General features: G+C 48.5%; 1 protein-coding gene across 1 annotated transcript in view; it reads left to right on the top strand.

Annotated features, from left to right (window-relative positions):
- NFATC1 (nuclear factor of activated T cells 1) overlaps positions 1-16,902 on the top strand; it is a 108,506-nt gene that overhangs the window by 15,977 nt on the left and 75,627 nt on the right. Inside the window, exon 3 of the mRNA XM_086615182.1 lies at positions 5,628-5,787. Coding sequence (XP_086471308.1) covers positions 5,628-5,787 — 160 coding nt within the window. The remainder of the gene's footprint in view (positions 1-5,627; positions 5,788-16,902) is intronic.

Here is a 16,902-nt window from a genome sequence, read left to right as displayed (position 1 = left end):
GACAGGTGAACTGCAAAGCAGGTATATTTTTCTGACCGCAGTCAAGTTGGTGAACGCGTAGGCGTCATCGTCGTTTTTTTCACTCTTCCAAAAAAACACACACCAGGATCTGCAGCTTGGATGTGAGGTGATAAATAATAAATCGTAACCGTGTTTGCGTTCGGTGCGCGGTCGGAGCAGGGGCAAGTGAGGAGCCTGGTGAAAGTTTGAGCAGCCCTGTGGTTTCTCTAGTTCATGGCTTTATTTCCAGAAGAAACGCTCCCTGGTAGGAAAAATAAGCGTAGCGCGGGGCGTCCGTCACTTGCTTTACTTTGGGGCAATTTAATTTCCTTGGGGTAATTCAATTCCCAAATGCACAGGAGTCGTGTGAAAACGGGGTTTAAACACCTTCGCAAAGTTCAGTGGAAGTTTTTGGCTTTGTTTCCTCCCTGTCTATATTCCAGTGTGCTGCTTAGTATCTTTTTTTTTTTTTTTTTTTTTTTTTTTTTTTTTTGGTTCTTGTAACTTGATAAATCTTTCTGCTAAAGGCAGAAGTCAGCCAGACTGGCTAATCTGTTCCTGATTTAATCATATTGTGTATCTGGCGCGTGCGAAATAAATCACAATTCATCTCGTTCGTAACCTGGTTGATGTAGGACGGGGATGCACTCGGGGACTTTTCTCCAGCCTCACGCCAGGTTGGGGGAACCTTCCCTCTTCGCGGGGCGACCATCAGATTGATCGCGGCGTCGGAAGGAGCGGGACGGGTTTTCTGGTGGAAAAAGCCATCCGAGGGAAACACGCCGCTGTGTGTTGGAGAGGAAGGACTGCCTGAAGACCTTTTATTTCTCTTCTTGACCCCTGTGGGGGGGCCTCTTCTCCCCTCCACGCGATGAGGTCGTTGGGACCTTTGCGAATTGATGAGGTTTGTTTGCAGCCACCAGATTTGGGTTTTACCACCACGCCGTTGGCTGGGGGACTTTTTCCTTCAGCCACGGTCCTTCCACGCAGGAAATTAAGTGCACGATGAAGATAACCTGACATAGGAAATAGCTCCGACAGCCCCAGCCCATGACACCGTTAAATGCATCACGCTGCTTCCTTCATCAGGAAAACTCCCATTAATTGACAGTTTATAATTGGGCAGGTGGTATTTTGGAATTTCGATGATGGATTGCAGGCTAGCAGCAAACTGTATTTTTATTTTCGGGTTTTATTTGAGAACATGAATTTTACAACTTCATTATACTGACATTTTCAGGTGCTGATTTTAAAGGGGGTTTTGTGGGCTTTTTTTTTTTTTTTTTAAAAAGAGATGGGATTACAGAACTGTACTTACTTCCAGTAAAAAAAGAAAAATCCCTGTTCACTTGAGGGCTACCTGCTGCCAGAGTTGTCCTTTTTAATTAAGTGTTAGAAGTTTTTAATCTGATAGATGTTGTGTCCTCAGAAAAAAAAAAAAAAATCCATCAAGTGAGAATTTACTTAAAACCAGAAACATCTGTTTAAAAATGTGTGCTGCTCATCACCAGGAGAGACACAGCTGTTTTGCTCTGCTCTTTGTCATTTATCATTAGTCAAATAGGGTTTATCCAGAATTTTTTTTTTTTTTTTTTTTGAGACTTTTTCAGACTGAGGTATGTGTACCTAACGTGCCAGGCAAAGAACAGTGGCTACATATGGTGGCCAATTGCCCATCATTTTTTGCCAACTCTTCACTCTTTGCGTGATGAGCATCTTAGTAGTGGAAGAGCTCTTCATTGCCCCCGTGGTCATTTTGGGGGAAAGACTTGCACGGGAGCTTGGAAGATGTAGCATCATGCCTCTAGCCAAGGCTGTAGCTCCCGTGTGTGGGTGAGCAGTAGCCAAACTCAGGTTTTGTCCCTGGCTGAGTCTTGCCTCGATGGCTCCTGCTGGATCCAGATGCTCGTGGGAGCTGGGAGCCCTCGCAGAGGCAACATCTTTCTTTTGGGTAAGCTCCCATTTGGGCTGAGCTGGGAGCTGTGTGGCTACTTTCTTCTCTCCCCCTCTTGTTATTTTTGAGGATGCTCCACGTCTTGAGGGTCGGAGAGCAGAGTAGCTGGAAGTTTGGTGCCTGTGACTTGTCAGCGAGCAGCGCTGGGGGGGCAGGGCGTGCCTGAGGGAGCGGGGGTGGTCCTGGTCCTCACCTGGGGCTGGGACTTAGTGGCTCCAGCTGACCCCTGTAATGTGCCTGTCTGTAGGCGTTCATAGAATCATAGAATGGTTTGGGTTGGAAGATTCTAGAATCATAGAATGGTTTGGGTTGGAAGATTCTAGAATCATAGAATGGTTTGGGTTGGAAGATCCTAGAATCATAGAATGGTTTGGGTTGGAAGATCCTAGAGTCATAGAATGGTTTGAGTTGGAGGATCATAGAATCATAGAATGGTTTGGGTTGGAGGATGATAGAATGGTTTGAGTTGGAAGATCCTAGAGTCATAGAATGGTTTGAGTTGGAGGATCATAGAATCATAGAATGGTTTGGGTTGGAGGATGATAGAATGGTTTGAGTTGGAAGATCATAGAAACATAGAATGGTTTGGGTTGGAGGATCATAGAAACATAGAATGGTTTGGGTTGGAGGATCATAGAATCATAGAATGGTTTGGGTTGGAGGATCATAGAATCGTAGAAAGGTTTGAGTTGGAAGACACCTCAAAGATCATCTAGTTCCAGCCCCCTTGCCATGGGCAGGGGCACCATTCAAATCACGTGGCTCAAATGGGCAAATTTAGAAGCAGTGATGAAAGACTGTAGAGAAACTTGGCACCACCTGAAGTCCCATCAGTGTGTACGGACATGTACACCAGCAGATAGGAGTTAAGTATGCTGGTGGTAAAGGGCTGGAGAAGCGCTTAAGAAAAAAAGAGCCAGCGTGGGCTGTGGCAGTGAGGGGGGGAACCAGGACATCCTGGTGACCACCCTCCTGGCAGGCTGGGCGAGGGCTAAGTAGCCCTTTGGCTTCCTTGGCTGCACGCTCTGGTGGGACGAGCCCTCTCGCCCTGGCAGGTAGCCCTGGTCCATGGCGACAACAAAGGGTCGAGGACCATGATTTTTCTGCTTGCTGATCTACTTCTACACGAAGTTTGGTGTAAGAGGACGGGGTGGTGTGCTGTGGTTGTGCCATTTAGCTGCTTCTAAAGGCTTTTGAAGGACCCTCGGTGAGGAGACTTCACCAAAGGAGAGACTGTATGCTAGACACAAAATTAGTGTTTTCATCATGAAGCTCCTTGCTTTGATTTTAAGATCAATAAATTTGGCTCGGGCCTAACACAGTTTCTACAGTGCTTGTTTATTTCTTTTTCTGTTTTTTTTTTTTCAACCCAAAGCATCAACTTGGCGATTCTTACAGCTGAGCTCTCCTGACTATTTTCAAGTGTGGTTTTACACTGGAAGTGGGTTTCTGAGAATGCACTTCCCCACCGTCGGGCCCGCTCGCTGGTGTGTGATGGTAATGAGGTCTTAATACTTGAGTTAATTACAGAGTCAATACGGGGCCGGAATAATGAGCTGGATTTTCCTCTGGCTTGTGTGTCATCGTTAGCAGGATTCGTAAGCACCTTCTGACTCCAGAGCTTGCTCCCTTGCAGTGCACGAACCAGAAAGAGGTCGGCTTCGCTTCGAGACCCTCTGGCATGTTTTGTGTTGGGAAGGAAGCTGGGAAATGGCTTTTTTTTTTTTTTTTCTCCTTTCCGCCCCCTGTAAACTGAGCAGATTTGTTGAAATCCATTAGTTTCATTAAACGCAGAACTCCTCCAGACCTGGCTTGGCATTCACTTTCCCAGCAGAAATCCTCTTCCTTAAAATCCCTCTGCGTCTTTCTGCCTGCCTTTCTCCTCTTGGTTCACGAATCGATATATTAAGATATTTGTAAGCCGTGTCTTACCATCTCCCCATCTTGTTTACAAATGGGACAGTGCCTGGGCCATCAGATACGCTCGACCCATAAATCTTCATAGAATCATAGAATGGTTAGGGCTGGAAGGGACCTTCAAAGGTCATCTAGTCTAACCCCTCTGCAAGGAACAGGGATATCTCCAACTAGATCAGGTTGCTCAGGGCCTCGTCCAACCTGGCCTTGAGCGTCTCCAGGGATGGAGCATCCACCACCTTTCTGGGCAACCTGTTCCAGTGTTCTACAACTCTCATGGTAAAAAATTTTTTCCTAATATCCAACCTGAATCTACCTCCCTCTATTTTAAAACCATTACCCCTTGTCCTATCACAACTGGCCCTCCTGAACAGCCTCTCCCCATCTTTCTTGTGGGCCCCCTTGAGGTACTGGAAGACCGCTATAAGGTCACCCCGGAGCCTCCTCTTCTCCAGGCTGAACAGCCCCAACTCTTTCAGCCTGTCCTCATAGGAAAGGTGCTCCAGCCCTCTTATCATCTTCGTGGCCCTCCTCTGGACCCTCTCCAACTGGTCCATGTCCTTCTTATGTTGGGGACTCCAGAACTGGACGCAGTACTCCAGGTGAGGTCTCACGAGGGCAGAGTAGAGGGGAAGAATCACCTCCCTCGACCTGCTGGCCACGCTCCTCTTGATGCAGCCCAGGACGCGATTGGCCTTCTGGGCCGCAAGAGCACATTGCCGGCTCATATTGAGCTTCTCGTCCACCAGTACTCCCAAGTCCTTCTCCTTAGGGCTGCTCTCGATGCATTCTCCGCCCAGTCTGTATTTGTGCCTGGGATTGCCACGACCCAGATGTAGGACCTTGCACTTGGCCTGGTTGAACTTCATGAGGTTGGTACGGGCCCACCTCTCCAGCCTGTCGAGGTCCCTCTGGATGGCATCCCTCCCTTCCAGCATGTCGACGGCACCACACAGCTTGGTGTCATCGGCGAACTTGCTGAGGGTGCACTCCATGCCACTGTCCACGTCACCGACAAAGATGTTGAAGAGGGCCGGGCCCAACATGGACCCCTGAGGGACGCCACTCGTGACCGGTCTCCACTTGGACATCGAGCCGTTGACCACTACTCTCTGAGTGCAGCCATTGAGCCAGTTCCTTATCCACCGAGTGGTCCATCCATCAAACCCATGCCTCTCTAGTTTAGAGAGAAGAATGTCGTGTGGGACAGTGTCAAAAGCTTTGCACAAGTCCAGGTAGATGACATCCGTTGGTCAACCCTTGTCCACGGATGCTGTCACCCCATCATAAAAGGCCACCAAGTTGGTCAGGCACGATCTGCCTTTGGTGAAGCCATGTTGGCTGTCACCCACCACCTCCTTGCTCTCCATGTGCCTTAGCATGGTTCCCAGGAGAATCTGCTCCATGACCTTGCCAGGCACAGAGGTGAGGCTGACCGGCCTGTAGTTGCCCGGGTCCTCCTTGTTCCCCTTTTTAAAAATGGGGGTTATGTTCCCTCTCTTCCAGTCATCGGGGACCTCGCCAGACCGCCACGACTTCTCAAATACAATGGCTTCATAAAATAAATCTTCATAAAATAACCATGACCTTCTAAACAACTGATGTCGTGGCATCATCCGTATTGATGCAATTTTAAGTGCAAGTCGGTGAAGGATGAGCTGCGAAACGCGGTCTCTGAAGTGCTAGTGCTGGATGGCGGTGGGTTGGGATGGTGTGCTCGATGTTGATGTTTAATACGTTTTCCTTTCCGTTGTAGCCCATCCCTGCCTGCCCTCGACTGGCAGCTGCCGTCTCACTCAGGACCATACGAACTGCGTATTGAAGTGCAGCCGAAATCCCACCACCGAGCTCATTACGAGACGGAAGGCAGCCGAGGGGCTGTGAAGGCATCTGCTGGGGGCCACCCGATTGTGCAGGTACCCAAACGTGTAACGAGCAGCGCGGGTTGTTTGTCTCGGCGCTCCGTGGCGAGCGCTCTTTCTGCTCCAAAACTGAAAAGCGACAGGTGATTTTTCCTGTCCTCGAAGATTACTGCCAAGTCACAACGAAAAACAAGGCAAGAGCATCCGCTCGCTCTTGGCGATGTGAACGCGGCGCGAGCGGGTGAGGACGTGCCTTGGTACGCTTAGTCCTTGACTTGGGGTTGGGTTATATAGAGAGATCTAAAGAAGAAATTTTTCTCTCAGAGGGTGGTGAGGCACTGGGACAGGTTGCCCAGAGAAGCTGTGGCTGCCCCATCCCTGGAAGTGTTCAAGGCCAGGTTGGATGGGGCTTTGGGCAACCTGGTGTAGTGGAGGGTGTCCCTGCCCATGGCAGGGGGGTTGGAACTGGATGATCTTTGAGGTCCCTTCCAACCCAAACCATTCCATGATTAATGAGAGCGGTGAACACACGTTGGAGGGCAGAGCTGTAGCAGTGATGTGGGAGCGTGTCACTAGTTCTGATGTTGCAGTCAATGCCGAGCAAAGCGAGGTGGTCTGAGTTTCTTCTGTTTAGTTCCTTTACGTCCTTCCAGCCACTCTGGGAAGCACCCAAGGTCTGAATCTGCCTTGGTGAATGCTACTGAACTCTTCAGTTACTGTATGTAAAGCATTCAATTTAATAACACCATAAACTGACCCTTAATTCATTTATATGACTAGTCTCGTTCATTTTTAAAGGATTTTTCTCAGGAGTGGGAAGAAGAAGATTTAAATGTTTAAAACAAAACCAAAAAAAAGTAGGAGAGAGCCAGCTGTGCCCGTCCCTCCTCAGCTGCTTCTTTCTCACCCAAAAGTTCAGTTTTCAGTGCCGTCCGTCGGCGTTGTGACCCATTATGCAGCGGAGCCCGGGTGTGGGTGCCAGGGCAGGACCCATGGGTGCTGGGGGAAGAAGGTTTTAGCAGAACGTTTGGGAATGCCGTTAAAGAGGGGTTTGTGGCAGACGAGCTTGATGACGATTAGTACCTGCTCTTGTTTGTGGCTTGATGCAAGGAAATGTAGATGGGGAGGCACCAACTCACAGCGGCCGGCCCGGTGCTTAAAGTTTCCTACGTGCTTTTTGGAAAGACTGAACGTGATGCCAACATTTAATTGGACTAAACGTGTCCAGACGTTTCCCCTGTCCCTGGTCTGTCGGGAACGAGCCTGGTGCTTCCAAACACAAACAAGTGTCAGAAAAGAGGAGAGGAAACTGCGGAAGGGCATGAAGGAAGAGGGGAGGAAGCAGCCACTTCTAGCCCTGTCAATTGGCTCTACCGGTTTAATAAAGATTAATGTATTTTTCTGTCCTTTTATTACAACCTGAACATCCTTTTCTCCAAAAAGAACAGAAATGTAAAGGGGGCCAGAAAAAGCTTCTCGGTGCTGACGTTGCCATCTCAGCCAGTTATCTGTTTGAGGAAATACTTAAAAGTGTCTGACTGAGACCAGAGTTGGGTGGATAGATGGATGAGAAGTACTTCCAAAAAAGAAAGTACTTATAAATACTTTTGTAAGAGAAATAGTAAGTACTTATAAATAAAGTACTTTTTTTTAAAAAAAAGTACTTGTTCATTTACCTATAAGTACTTTTAAAAAAAAAGTACTTATAGGTAAATGAAAGGAGGAGGACAAGGACATCTAGGGAGTAACTTCTGATAAACTGATGGCTCAGAAAAGCTGTAAAATGCATCTCTGAATTAAGATGTTTCCAGATGTTGCAAGTGTTTGGGTCGGGTTTGATTCGGTCCCCCATGTTATACAGACAGGAGCCCAGGCTTCAAAGTTCACACCCAGTCGTGAGCTCCAACAGTATCTGAATGTCTTCAGGTGTGAGATTTTGGACCAAGCTTTTCCCTCAAAAAGCTTTTGCCTGGTGTTTTCGGTTGTGTTGACTTAGGGAGACCCCTCATGAAATGGCTTGGACCTCTTGCACTACCCTTTTGTGTTATTTTTTTTTCCCTGAGTGGGCAGTTGGGTCTTTCTCGTGTCGCTGCTTTGGGGGAGCTTGCTTAAATTCTGCTTTTGTTAAAACTCTTCCCCTTTGACAAGAGGAGAATGTGGATCAGGTCTTTTCCTCCCTTCTCCGTTTCAAACCCCCTCTCACTAGCAACCTGCTTCCCAAACCAGGAGATTTTTCTCCCACTAATACCTCTGCATATGTGTAGGACATGCTAAGGCAGAGGAGAAGTAAATCCAAAAACCATCTGCTGCTTGTGGCACAGTTCTCCGGCAAAATTGCCAGGAGGTTGCTTTCCCTGCAGCTGGAGTGTGTTTATATTTTTTTTTTTTTTCCAGGCAACATTATCTCCCTTGCTGCTGCTCCATCTTTTCTTGTAGAAAGTGGAAGGGTCTGGGAATCACAGGTTTCCGAGGCAAACGTGCTGGAGGAGGAGAGCGGTGGTGTAGGAGGGCAGGAATCTCTCGTGGGTGTGATGTGAAGTCCAGGATTGGAGACCAGTTTTTTTCCTTGGCTTTAGTGGCTCCTCCAGGCTGATGACTTTTCTCTGGAGCTGGAGAGGGCCACCTGTAAAGCTGAAGAGCTTTGCGCTGGGACCCAGCAGCACGCTCAATGCCCAGCACTGGATGAGATTGCTCTCCTCTCCCAAACTGGAGCCCGGGAAAGGGCAGGCAGCGCCGAGCACGGCAGGCTGCCACCGAGGGTCTGTGCTGACCCGTGGTGCGGACGTGCCTGGGTGGGTGCTGGCAGCTGCCCGTGGCACTGGAGTCTTGCCCCAGCCTGGTGCTGGAACGCGCCACTCGCGCCTTATCGTCTCTCCGTCGTCTGCGTGGAGCGGTGCTGATGAGCTCACAGCTGGCACCGGCTCTTACCCCTTGGCTTGGGGAAATATTTTGCGAGTCATCGTCGCCTCGGATGATTTCAGACCGGGGGGTACTCCCCACGGTGAGTCAGAACGGGGCCGGTGCCCCAGCTGGCGTCGGGCGTTAACGAAGCCGCACGCCGTGCCAGGCGAGGGCGAAACTTAGGGCCACTCTGGGAGCCAAATCACGGCTGTTAGCATCCTGCTGGCACCTCCACGTCTGCGGGAGTTCATGACCAGGGTGAGGATGTCTCTGGAGGGAGTGAGATAAAGTGAGTAGGGACTTCAGGAAGCCCCCAGGGTTGGATAGCTACAGCCGTATTTGAAGTGAGGTGAATTGAATTTGAGTGGTTTACATCCAGAACGTCTTAAGAACATCCTCCATTTGGACCTATCTCCCGTTCTTCATTTTAAAAGTAGTGGTAAGAAGTTGCACAAGGTGGGGGTTACATTCCAGCCAGCAATGGCTCCGTTTCAGCTGCAGGTAAGTAATCTGGCAGATAAAAGTTTGAGATCCCCAGGGAGGAATGGCACCAGATTATAAATATATGGTCTATAGATACTCTAATTAATAACTCATCTTTGGAGTAAGTCGAGCACTTTGGCTGCCTGAGATGGAATTTTTACAAGCAAGGCGCGGTGTATCTGTGAGATAAAATCCAAATACTCAAGAATGTTTAATTAAAGGGTATGATTTACTCCCATAGAAGGCTGGACTAAAGGCTGAAAGAAGGTATTCAAATGCACAGAATAGTCTAGTAAGCACTTTCAAAGTCATGGTTGTTATTCAGTTTTTTGACACAAAACATGCCAGGAATTTTCTTCAAGATCACTCTTGACGTTAGGTAGATAAATCGGTTAGAAAAAGGGAAGAAAGGGAGTTGAAGAGGTTTTCTTTTGTTTATCTAGGTAACCAGTACTAGCCAGAATTTGTTTTCCTCTTGGAAAAATAAGTTAATATTGAAGACACAGTGAGTGCTGCCTCGCTGTTTGCTGTGTCACTTTGCGGTGAGATGGTAGAGGTTGTGTGTATCTTGTGTGCTCCAATACAGAATTTGATCTGGGCCTGTGAACAGATGAATAGTCTGAACTCCCTCATTTTACAGGCAAAACACAACGATTTGTCTGCGGATTTACATAGCCAAAATGTTGCCTATGCCAGGGGACTTGCTCGCAAGAGTTGCCTTGTGTTGTTTCTCAACAAGATCTCAAGTAGGCACTTTGGGTCTGATCTTCAAAGGCCTTGAGGCATACGTTGGGATTTTTAAATCCCCTTATAACCAGCAAGTGCCAAACTCTTCTCTAAAGCAAGCGCTGTCTCAGTATTCCTGTTCATCTCCACATCACCATGGTTAGGCACCAACGTGCCTCTGAGCTGTGTGTGCACCCCAGTAGAACACGTGGAGTGTGTTAATCATTTGCTTCCCATGGATCAGTTGGTTTCGTTGCTTTCAGATAACAAGCTCAAGCAGTCCAGGTCCAGGTGTTGGCCACCGCAGGTATCTGTCAGAGTCCTTTCATCTTCCCGACCCAAGAGCTAAGAATACCTTTTGCAAACCCCTCAGGGGATTGATCAAACCGTTGTGACTTCAGGGGAGAGTGGTCAGCCCAGCGAGCTGCAAATGCTGCAGGTTGGGGCTTCATGTTTTAACGTCACAGTCTCATCCAGCACTTGTCATGCACCCGGCGTCACACGTAGTTGATGGGGTGAGGTGGTAGGGTTGTCCTGTTACACAGAAGGCAAGATGGGAAGAAGAGAGAAATGAAGAGTGACAGGAGAAGACTGGAAAGAGGTGTTCACTGTTGATGACAGGAAGGAGATGAAGAGATAAGGAAGCAGGGGGGAAGGCTCTTCCAGACAGAGCGAGTCCTTCACTGCAGTGCTCTTATGCTGCACAGCAGGAGCGAGCCCGTGGTTTAATTTTTAAGTACATAGCATGGGACTTCTCATATACCTGCAGTGTGCCTAAGTGCTTTTCTTGGTAAAGGTCTCTCAGTGCTGCGAGTTTGCTTTAAAGACCAGGGCTGCCACCACTGCTGGGTGAGTCAAGGGAACTGGGAGGAAAACAGTCCCCGGTGGATCCAACTCATGGCCATCTGACACCTGACCAAGAGGAGTGGACGCGGAAAAATTTGTGTTGGCCGCTTTCCCCTTCCCTCTCTGGGTCTATCAGAGCAGAGGGGAGGGCACGTTCTCGTTAGTAAGCAGTGATTCAACTTGTCACTTCCTCTCTGTGCTGCTCTTCGCTTCTTTTAGGAAGACGGCGTCATCCTTTCATCCAGATGGAAATATAATCCTTTCTTATGGCGAGGATATAAAGACGTTGGCAAGCACCTGTTGGCCAGGTTGCAGTTAATAGCAGAAAGCCATGCAACCATCCAACAAACCAGACAGAGAGCCTACGTTTTATGGCCTTGTTTTAGACAGCCAGTACTACTTAAGAATAAATCTAAGCTGAACGGCTTTCTCACTTCTTGCATCTATATAGTTAAAGCTAACCTCAAGCTAGCAGACAGATCGTCAAAAATGAAAAGTAGAATGATTTGGCAGATGTTTTAAGGCTGCTCTTGCTCCTATAAACCCAACGAATGGAAGAAAGCCCACTGAAGGCTTTTTATCACAGTTTTTCATCATTAGAAGATCGTATTTTGGGAAGGAGGGAGTTTCACTTTTTTGGTGTTCCACACGAAGCTGGTCCCACAGGGCAGCTCCACAAGGACAGCCGTGTAGGTAGGTTATGGCCTCCCTGTGAAGGGCGAAGTCCAGAAGGAAGCCGTTCCGGCAAGAGTGCTGCTGTTAGCCGGTGAAGATTTCACGACCCTGAAAGTGCAAGTTCATCCCTGATTGATGATCTGTCCTGGGGACAGCCTCTGCTCTTTGGCCCAACAGCCCTTTCCAGATGAAAAACGAAGGCTCTACCAGCCGGTGCGTGGGAGATGCACTCAGCTCTCCTTCAAAAACGACACCTCACCCACGCCTGGCCCGACAGTCGCGGCCGTACGTATCCCGGCTGTTAGGACGCCGAGATGTTCAATCCAGCTTTCCAGCCCGAAGGATTTAGCCCAACATCCTAGGTTTGCCTTCAGCTTGGACTTGCTGGCAAAGCAGGAGTGGGTGGTGGCCTTGAGGGAGGAGGGGATGGAAAGCGTTTCCACTCCTCCGCTGTTGCTGTCTCCGTTCCCTTGGGAAAGGCGACGATGATATCAGCTCCTGGCTTTCCTCTTCCTTGGCCTCTCCCGGCTTCCTTTCTACCTCATCCTTTGGGACAGGGGAGTTGATGGCAATGCGCCTGCCGTGTGGGCTATCTTCTAGCTCTCCTCTGGTGGTGGCTGATAAGGCAAAGACCTTCTAGGTTAGACCTAGGAAGGAAGCAGAGGAGTCATCTTTATCTCCACTCTTACTAACAGAGCCATCCTTTCTGCTTCCCTTGTCGGGCTGGTTTTGGTGGCCAGCAGTACATGCGCCCGGAGCGTCTGGAAACAACGTGGTGGAAGTCTCTGCAAGACCAAGACAGACAGAACATGAATGCAGTGGTCTTTCTTCTTCTATTCCTCATCTCCTCTGTCCTCAGGTCTCATGCTGCATCCTTTCACTCGCTGAATTGTTTGCAGCGTGGACAGAGTTTTTCGTGCACATTGAGTGACAGGGCGATTTGTCGTTATTTGGGAAGCATACCTCAGAATCCATGTGTCACTGCTCTCCGGGGGGGAATCGGGACTCATCCTTGACTGTTTGAGTGCTCTCCTTTTTTTTTTGTCCTTTCCATCCCTTTTGCCCTCAGCTCAGTATCCCATCACTCCCGCTAGAAGTTGCAGATGCTGTGTCTCTTGCTCTCTCTGGATTTTCTTTCTAGAAGTTGCCATTCCCCTTTCCTGCAAGTGGTCAGGTCCCAAGCAAGATACGGGAAATCCTCCTTGCCTTGTTTTTCCTACGTAACTAAGGAAAGCGCAAGTGTTTCTGCGAGCCTGGGGAGTATCTGTCAGTGGTGGTGTTCAATGATGATGGGCAAAAAAAAGTAAATAATATAATCAGCAGTTGAAACAGGCAATTTCTTTGCGGTGGTGTGCTAGGAAAATAGCTGCAGAAGCTGCAGCAGCCCGGCAAAGGGGTTTGTGGTATGGCTGGTACCTGCTGCAAACGTGCTTGCAGAGCTAAATGTAAGCTCAGGAGCCCGTGGTGTGATCTGTTCTCTCTTACATTTCTTTTCCAAAAAAGTACTAGAAAGAAACCGTTCAACTTAAGTTGTACAAGAAGAGAAAAACAACAGCCAGTGAGATTCCTGAAGGTTTTGGCCCACTTGAAAGCTTAAAAAATGGTCAGAGTGTAAAAAGAAGAATTGGCAATTGCTTAATTCCTGCTTTAATAGATCTTTGTCTTGTGGGAATGTCATTGATTCATAGATTCATAGATTCATAGATTTCTAGGTTGGAAAAGACCTTAGAGATCATCGAGTCCAACCATCCCTAATCCCCATTAAACCATATCCTCAAGTAGATCATCCACCCAATTGAGATGCTGTTCGTGTTAAAAATCGGCCCCTGCATCTGCATCTCACAAGGACAATCGGTGGTGGGTTTTTTTTCCCAGTAAACTTATGGTAGGAGCGCCCTTCCGCTGAAAATACGTGCATCAGGGCGAACACCTGGAAGGGATGAGAGTCACAGAATCAGATGGCCGCAGTTCTGCAGAGTTCTCTGAGCTTCAGCAGCTCCTCTTCTGCCCTCCCAGCATCCGAGAAGGAGCTGCAGACACTTCTGGTTAGCCAAAAGAGGCTCCCCGTGGTGCCACAATTGGGCACCTGCTTTTCGAAGGAAAAACAGAACAGGAGTAGACCTTTTGTTTGCCTCAGATGAGCAGACCTCAGTTAACAAAAAAAAAACCCAACAAACAGAACCAAACCAAACCACATTCAAAGCAGTATTGGGGCGCTCCCAAAGTTGGTCAGCATAGCCTGCTTAATTCAAGCACGTGCTTAGGAGTTTGCTGACTCTTCATCAATTTAGCTGGTGTTAAGAAAATAAGAGTGTGAATGGGTGAGATGTTAAGCAACCTGATCTAGTTGGAGATATCCCTGTTCCTTGCAGGGGGGTTGGACTAGATGACCTTTGAAGGTCCCTTCCAGCCCTAACCATTCCATGATTCTATGATTCTATGTTGAGGACTGGGTTTAAAATGGCTTTATGGGGTAGTTCAGATGATCCGTGAGGCTGTGGTCTGGGCAGGAGCTACGGTTGTTGCTTGGCTGAGTTTTGGATGCTGTTGAGAAGACCTACACCAAAGTTACCAATCAGCAAATGTGCTCCAGACTTGTCAGGTTATTGCACGTTGACGTGCGCCCAAAAGCTGAAATAAAACGCGGTTAAAATTAAAATGCAGCTTTACCAAAAGCCAGATGCTTCATTACGAGCTGAGCTAACCTACCTGCCAAATACTGCTAACCTGCATGAGGCAGGTGATTAATTTTTTACAAGTCTGCTTTGGCAACTAGACATCTGTCCTCTATTCCTAAAAGTAATATCTCAGGGGAAACAATTTTATTTTTTTTTTTAGTTTTCTTTTGGCGCTTCAAATTGCGTAAAACATACATATCATGAAAATTATATTGTGCGCATTCTGGGGATATACTGGGGGCCAGTTTGTGTTTCAGATTGCTTTCCCACCAATGTAACTCCATTGGAATAATTTCTGGGTTTACACTTTCTAATTTTTGTATGTAAGAAGAGTTAGAACATCACATCCATAGCATACCTTGTAATCTGGAATGTCAGAATATGCGGTTATAATATAGATTTTTCTGTTTTAATCAGCCATTGTTCCAACTAACGGGCTGAATCAGTGGAAAATATGGTGTCAGATTACTCAGCTGCTGTCTCAAAGTACGTTGCAGCTTTCATTATGAGCAGAGGTTTATCATTTCTTTCCTTGTGAAGAATAGCTCGAGATCTTCTTTGATACGTGACATGAAAGGGAGATGATCCATTATAGCGTCTCCTATATACATACCCGTGAGTAAAATATGTTGCGTGCTGTCAGTGCAGGGAAATCACATAAACTTTCTCCTCCCTTCACATGTTTAAAAAATAATTTAGCAGGAGTTGCATATTTTCACTGAAACAGTCGAAACGCGCTAGCGATCAATTTACTTGCACATGGTAAAAATAATACAGGTTGCAGACAGATTTGTAATAGGGTTTTTAACCACCTGGTTTTAATGTTTCAGAACCCAATAAAGCGAGGAGCTCCTGCGTTTGGTTTGCAGGCAGACGTTGTGCACGTGGGGATTTGAAAGTCTGCTGCCCGGGTTTCAGACGCGGCCCTGTTCAAAGCGGTGAACACCACTTGCAGGCGCGGAGCGGGTGCGTTTTGGGGAGTCAGAATCACAGAATGGTTTGGGTTGGAAGGGACCTCAAAGATCACCCAGTTCCAACCTCCCTGCCATGGGCAGGAACACCCTCCACTACACCAGGTTGCCTAAAGCCCCATCCAACCTGGCCTTGAACACTGCCAGGGATGGGGCAGCCACAACTTCTCTGGGCAAGCTGTCCCAGTGCCTCACCACCCTCAGTGTGAAACATTTCTTCCTTAGATCTAATCTAAACCTCCCTCTTTCAGTCTAAAGCCATCGCCCCTTGTCCTATCACTACACTCCCTTGTAAAAAGTCCCTCTCCAGCTTTCCTGTAGGCCCCCTTCAGGTACTGGAAGGCTGCTATAAGATCACCCCGGAGCCTTCTCTTCTCCAGGCTGAACAGCCCCAACTCTCTCAGCCTGTCTCCATAGCAGAGGTGCTCCAGCCCTCGGATCATCTTTGTGGCCCTCCCCTGGACCTGCTCCAGTAGCTCCATGTCCTTCTTGTGTTGGGGACCTCAGAGCTGAACACAGTATTCCAGGTGGGGTCTCAGGAGAGCAGAGCAGAGGGGCAGAATCCCCTCCCTCCACCTGCTGCCCACGCTGCTTTGGATGCAGCCCAGGATATATATAGTTTGCCCAAAGAGAGGAAAGAGTAAAGGGAAGATTTTGGAAGCTTGGCTCTAGCAGCTTTACACCTGACTTGCTATCAAGACATGTAGTGAAAGCTTCGGAGACACAGGGACTTACTTCACAGCCATTAGACGTGGGCAGGCAGAACCACAGCGGCACAAAAGGAAGATGCAATCGTCCTACAGGGATCCCAAACTCAAAGGGATCAAAGGCAGAGGAAAAGGAGGATCCAGTTAATCCCGTTCACTTGAAAATCATCAGAAGGAAGCAGCAATACATGGGGAACCTGCAACCCATGCCCAAAGTGCATCAGGTTTTTAAGAGGGAAAACTTAACGGATCTCCTGAAAAGCAGCAGAGAGGTCTGCAAGAACAGAGCGCAGATTCTGCACCTTGCGCCCCTCTTTCATAGAACGGTTTGGATTGGAAGGGACCTCAAAGATCATGCAGTTCCAACCCCCCTGCCATGGGCAGGGACACCCTCCACTACACCAGGTTGCCCAAAGCCTCATCCAACCTGGCCTTGAACATGCTGCAGCCTTCCAGTACTTAAAGGGGACCTACAGGAAAGCTGGAGAGGGGCTTTTGACAAGGGTGTGCAGTGATAGGACAAGGGGCAATGGCTTTAAACTGAAAGAGGGGAGATTTCGATTGGATATAAGGAAGAAATTTTTCACTCAGAGGGTGGTGAGGCACTGGAACAGGTTGCTCAGAGAGGTTGTGGCTGCCCCATCCCTGGAATTGTTCGAGGCCAGGTTGGATGAGGCTTTGGGCAACCTGGTGTAGTGGAGGGTGTCCCTGCCCATTCTATGATTCTCTACCTTTCTTCACGTCATTTAAGTTTGTAATTCAGACCAGTCGCTGAAGCCTAAGCGGACTGATGAGCTGATTCCTGTGCCTGCACGGAAACAGCAGTATCAGCATGTCATGTGTGTTCTGCTCAGGACACGGATGCCCATGTTCACTGCACATAATAAGCCACATGTTCCCATCCCCTCGGCTCTCTGCCCACGGAAGGACGGTGGGAAGCATTCGGGAAGCAAGCAGAGAAATAGAAGGGAGCGGGTCGGAGGGGAGATTGTGTTTCATCTCTGGAGAGCAGCTCAGGCACCAAAGCTCAGTCCTGGATTTCCATCCCTCCTCCCGCCGCCTTCACCCGAGGCTGCTGCAGGATTCGAGACGCCTGAGCGCGGCGGGGTGGTTGCGGCGTGTCGGGATTCCGAAGCCGGAGCGGGGCTCGCGCGGCGTTGCCGGTGCTTGCCGGGGGCCGGG

Source organism: Tauraco erythrolophus, chromosome 7 (assembly GCF_009769465.1).
Source record: "Tauraco erythrolophus isolate bTauEry1 chromosome 7, bTauEry1.pri, whole genome shotgun sequence".
Lineage (NCBI taxonomy): Eukaryota > Metazoa > Chordata > Aves > Musophagiformes > Musophagidae > Tauraco > Tauraco erythrolophus.
This window is presented reverse-complemented; position numbering and strand designations above follow the sequence as displayed.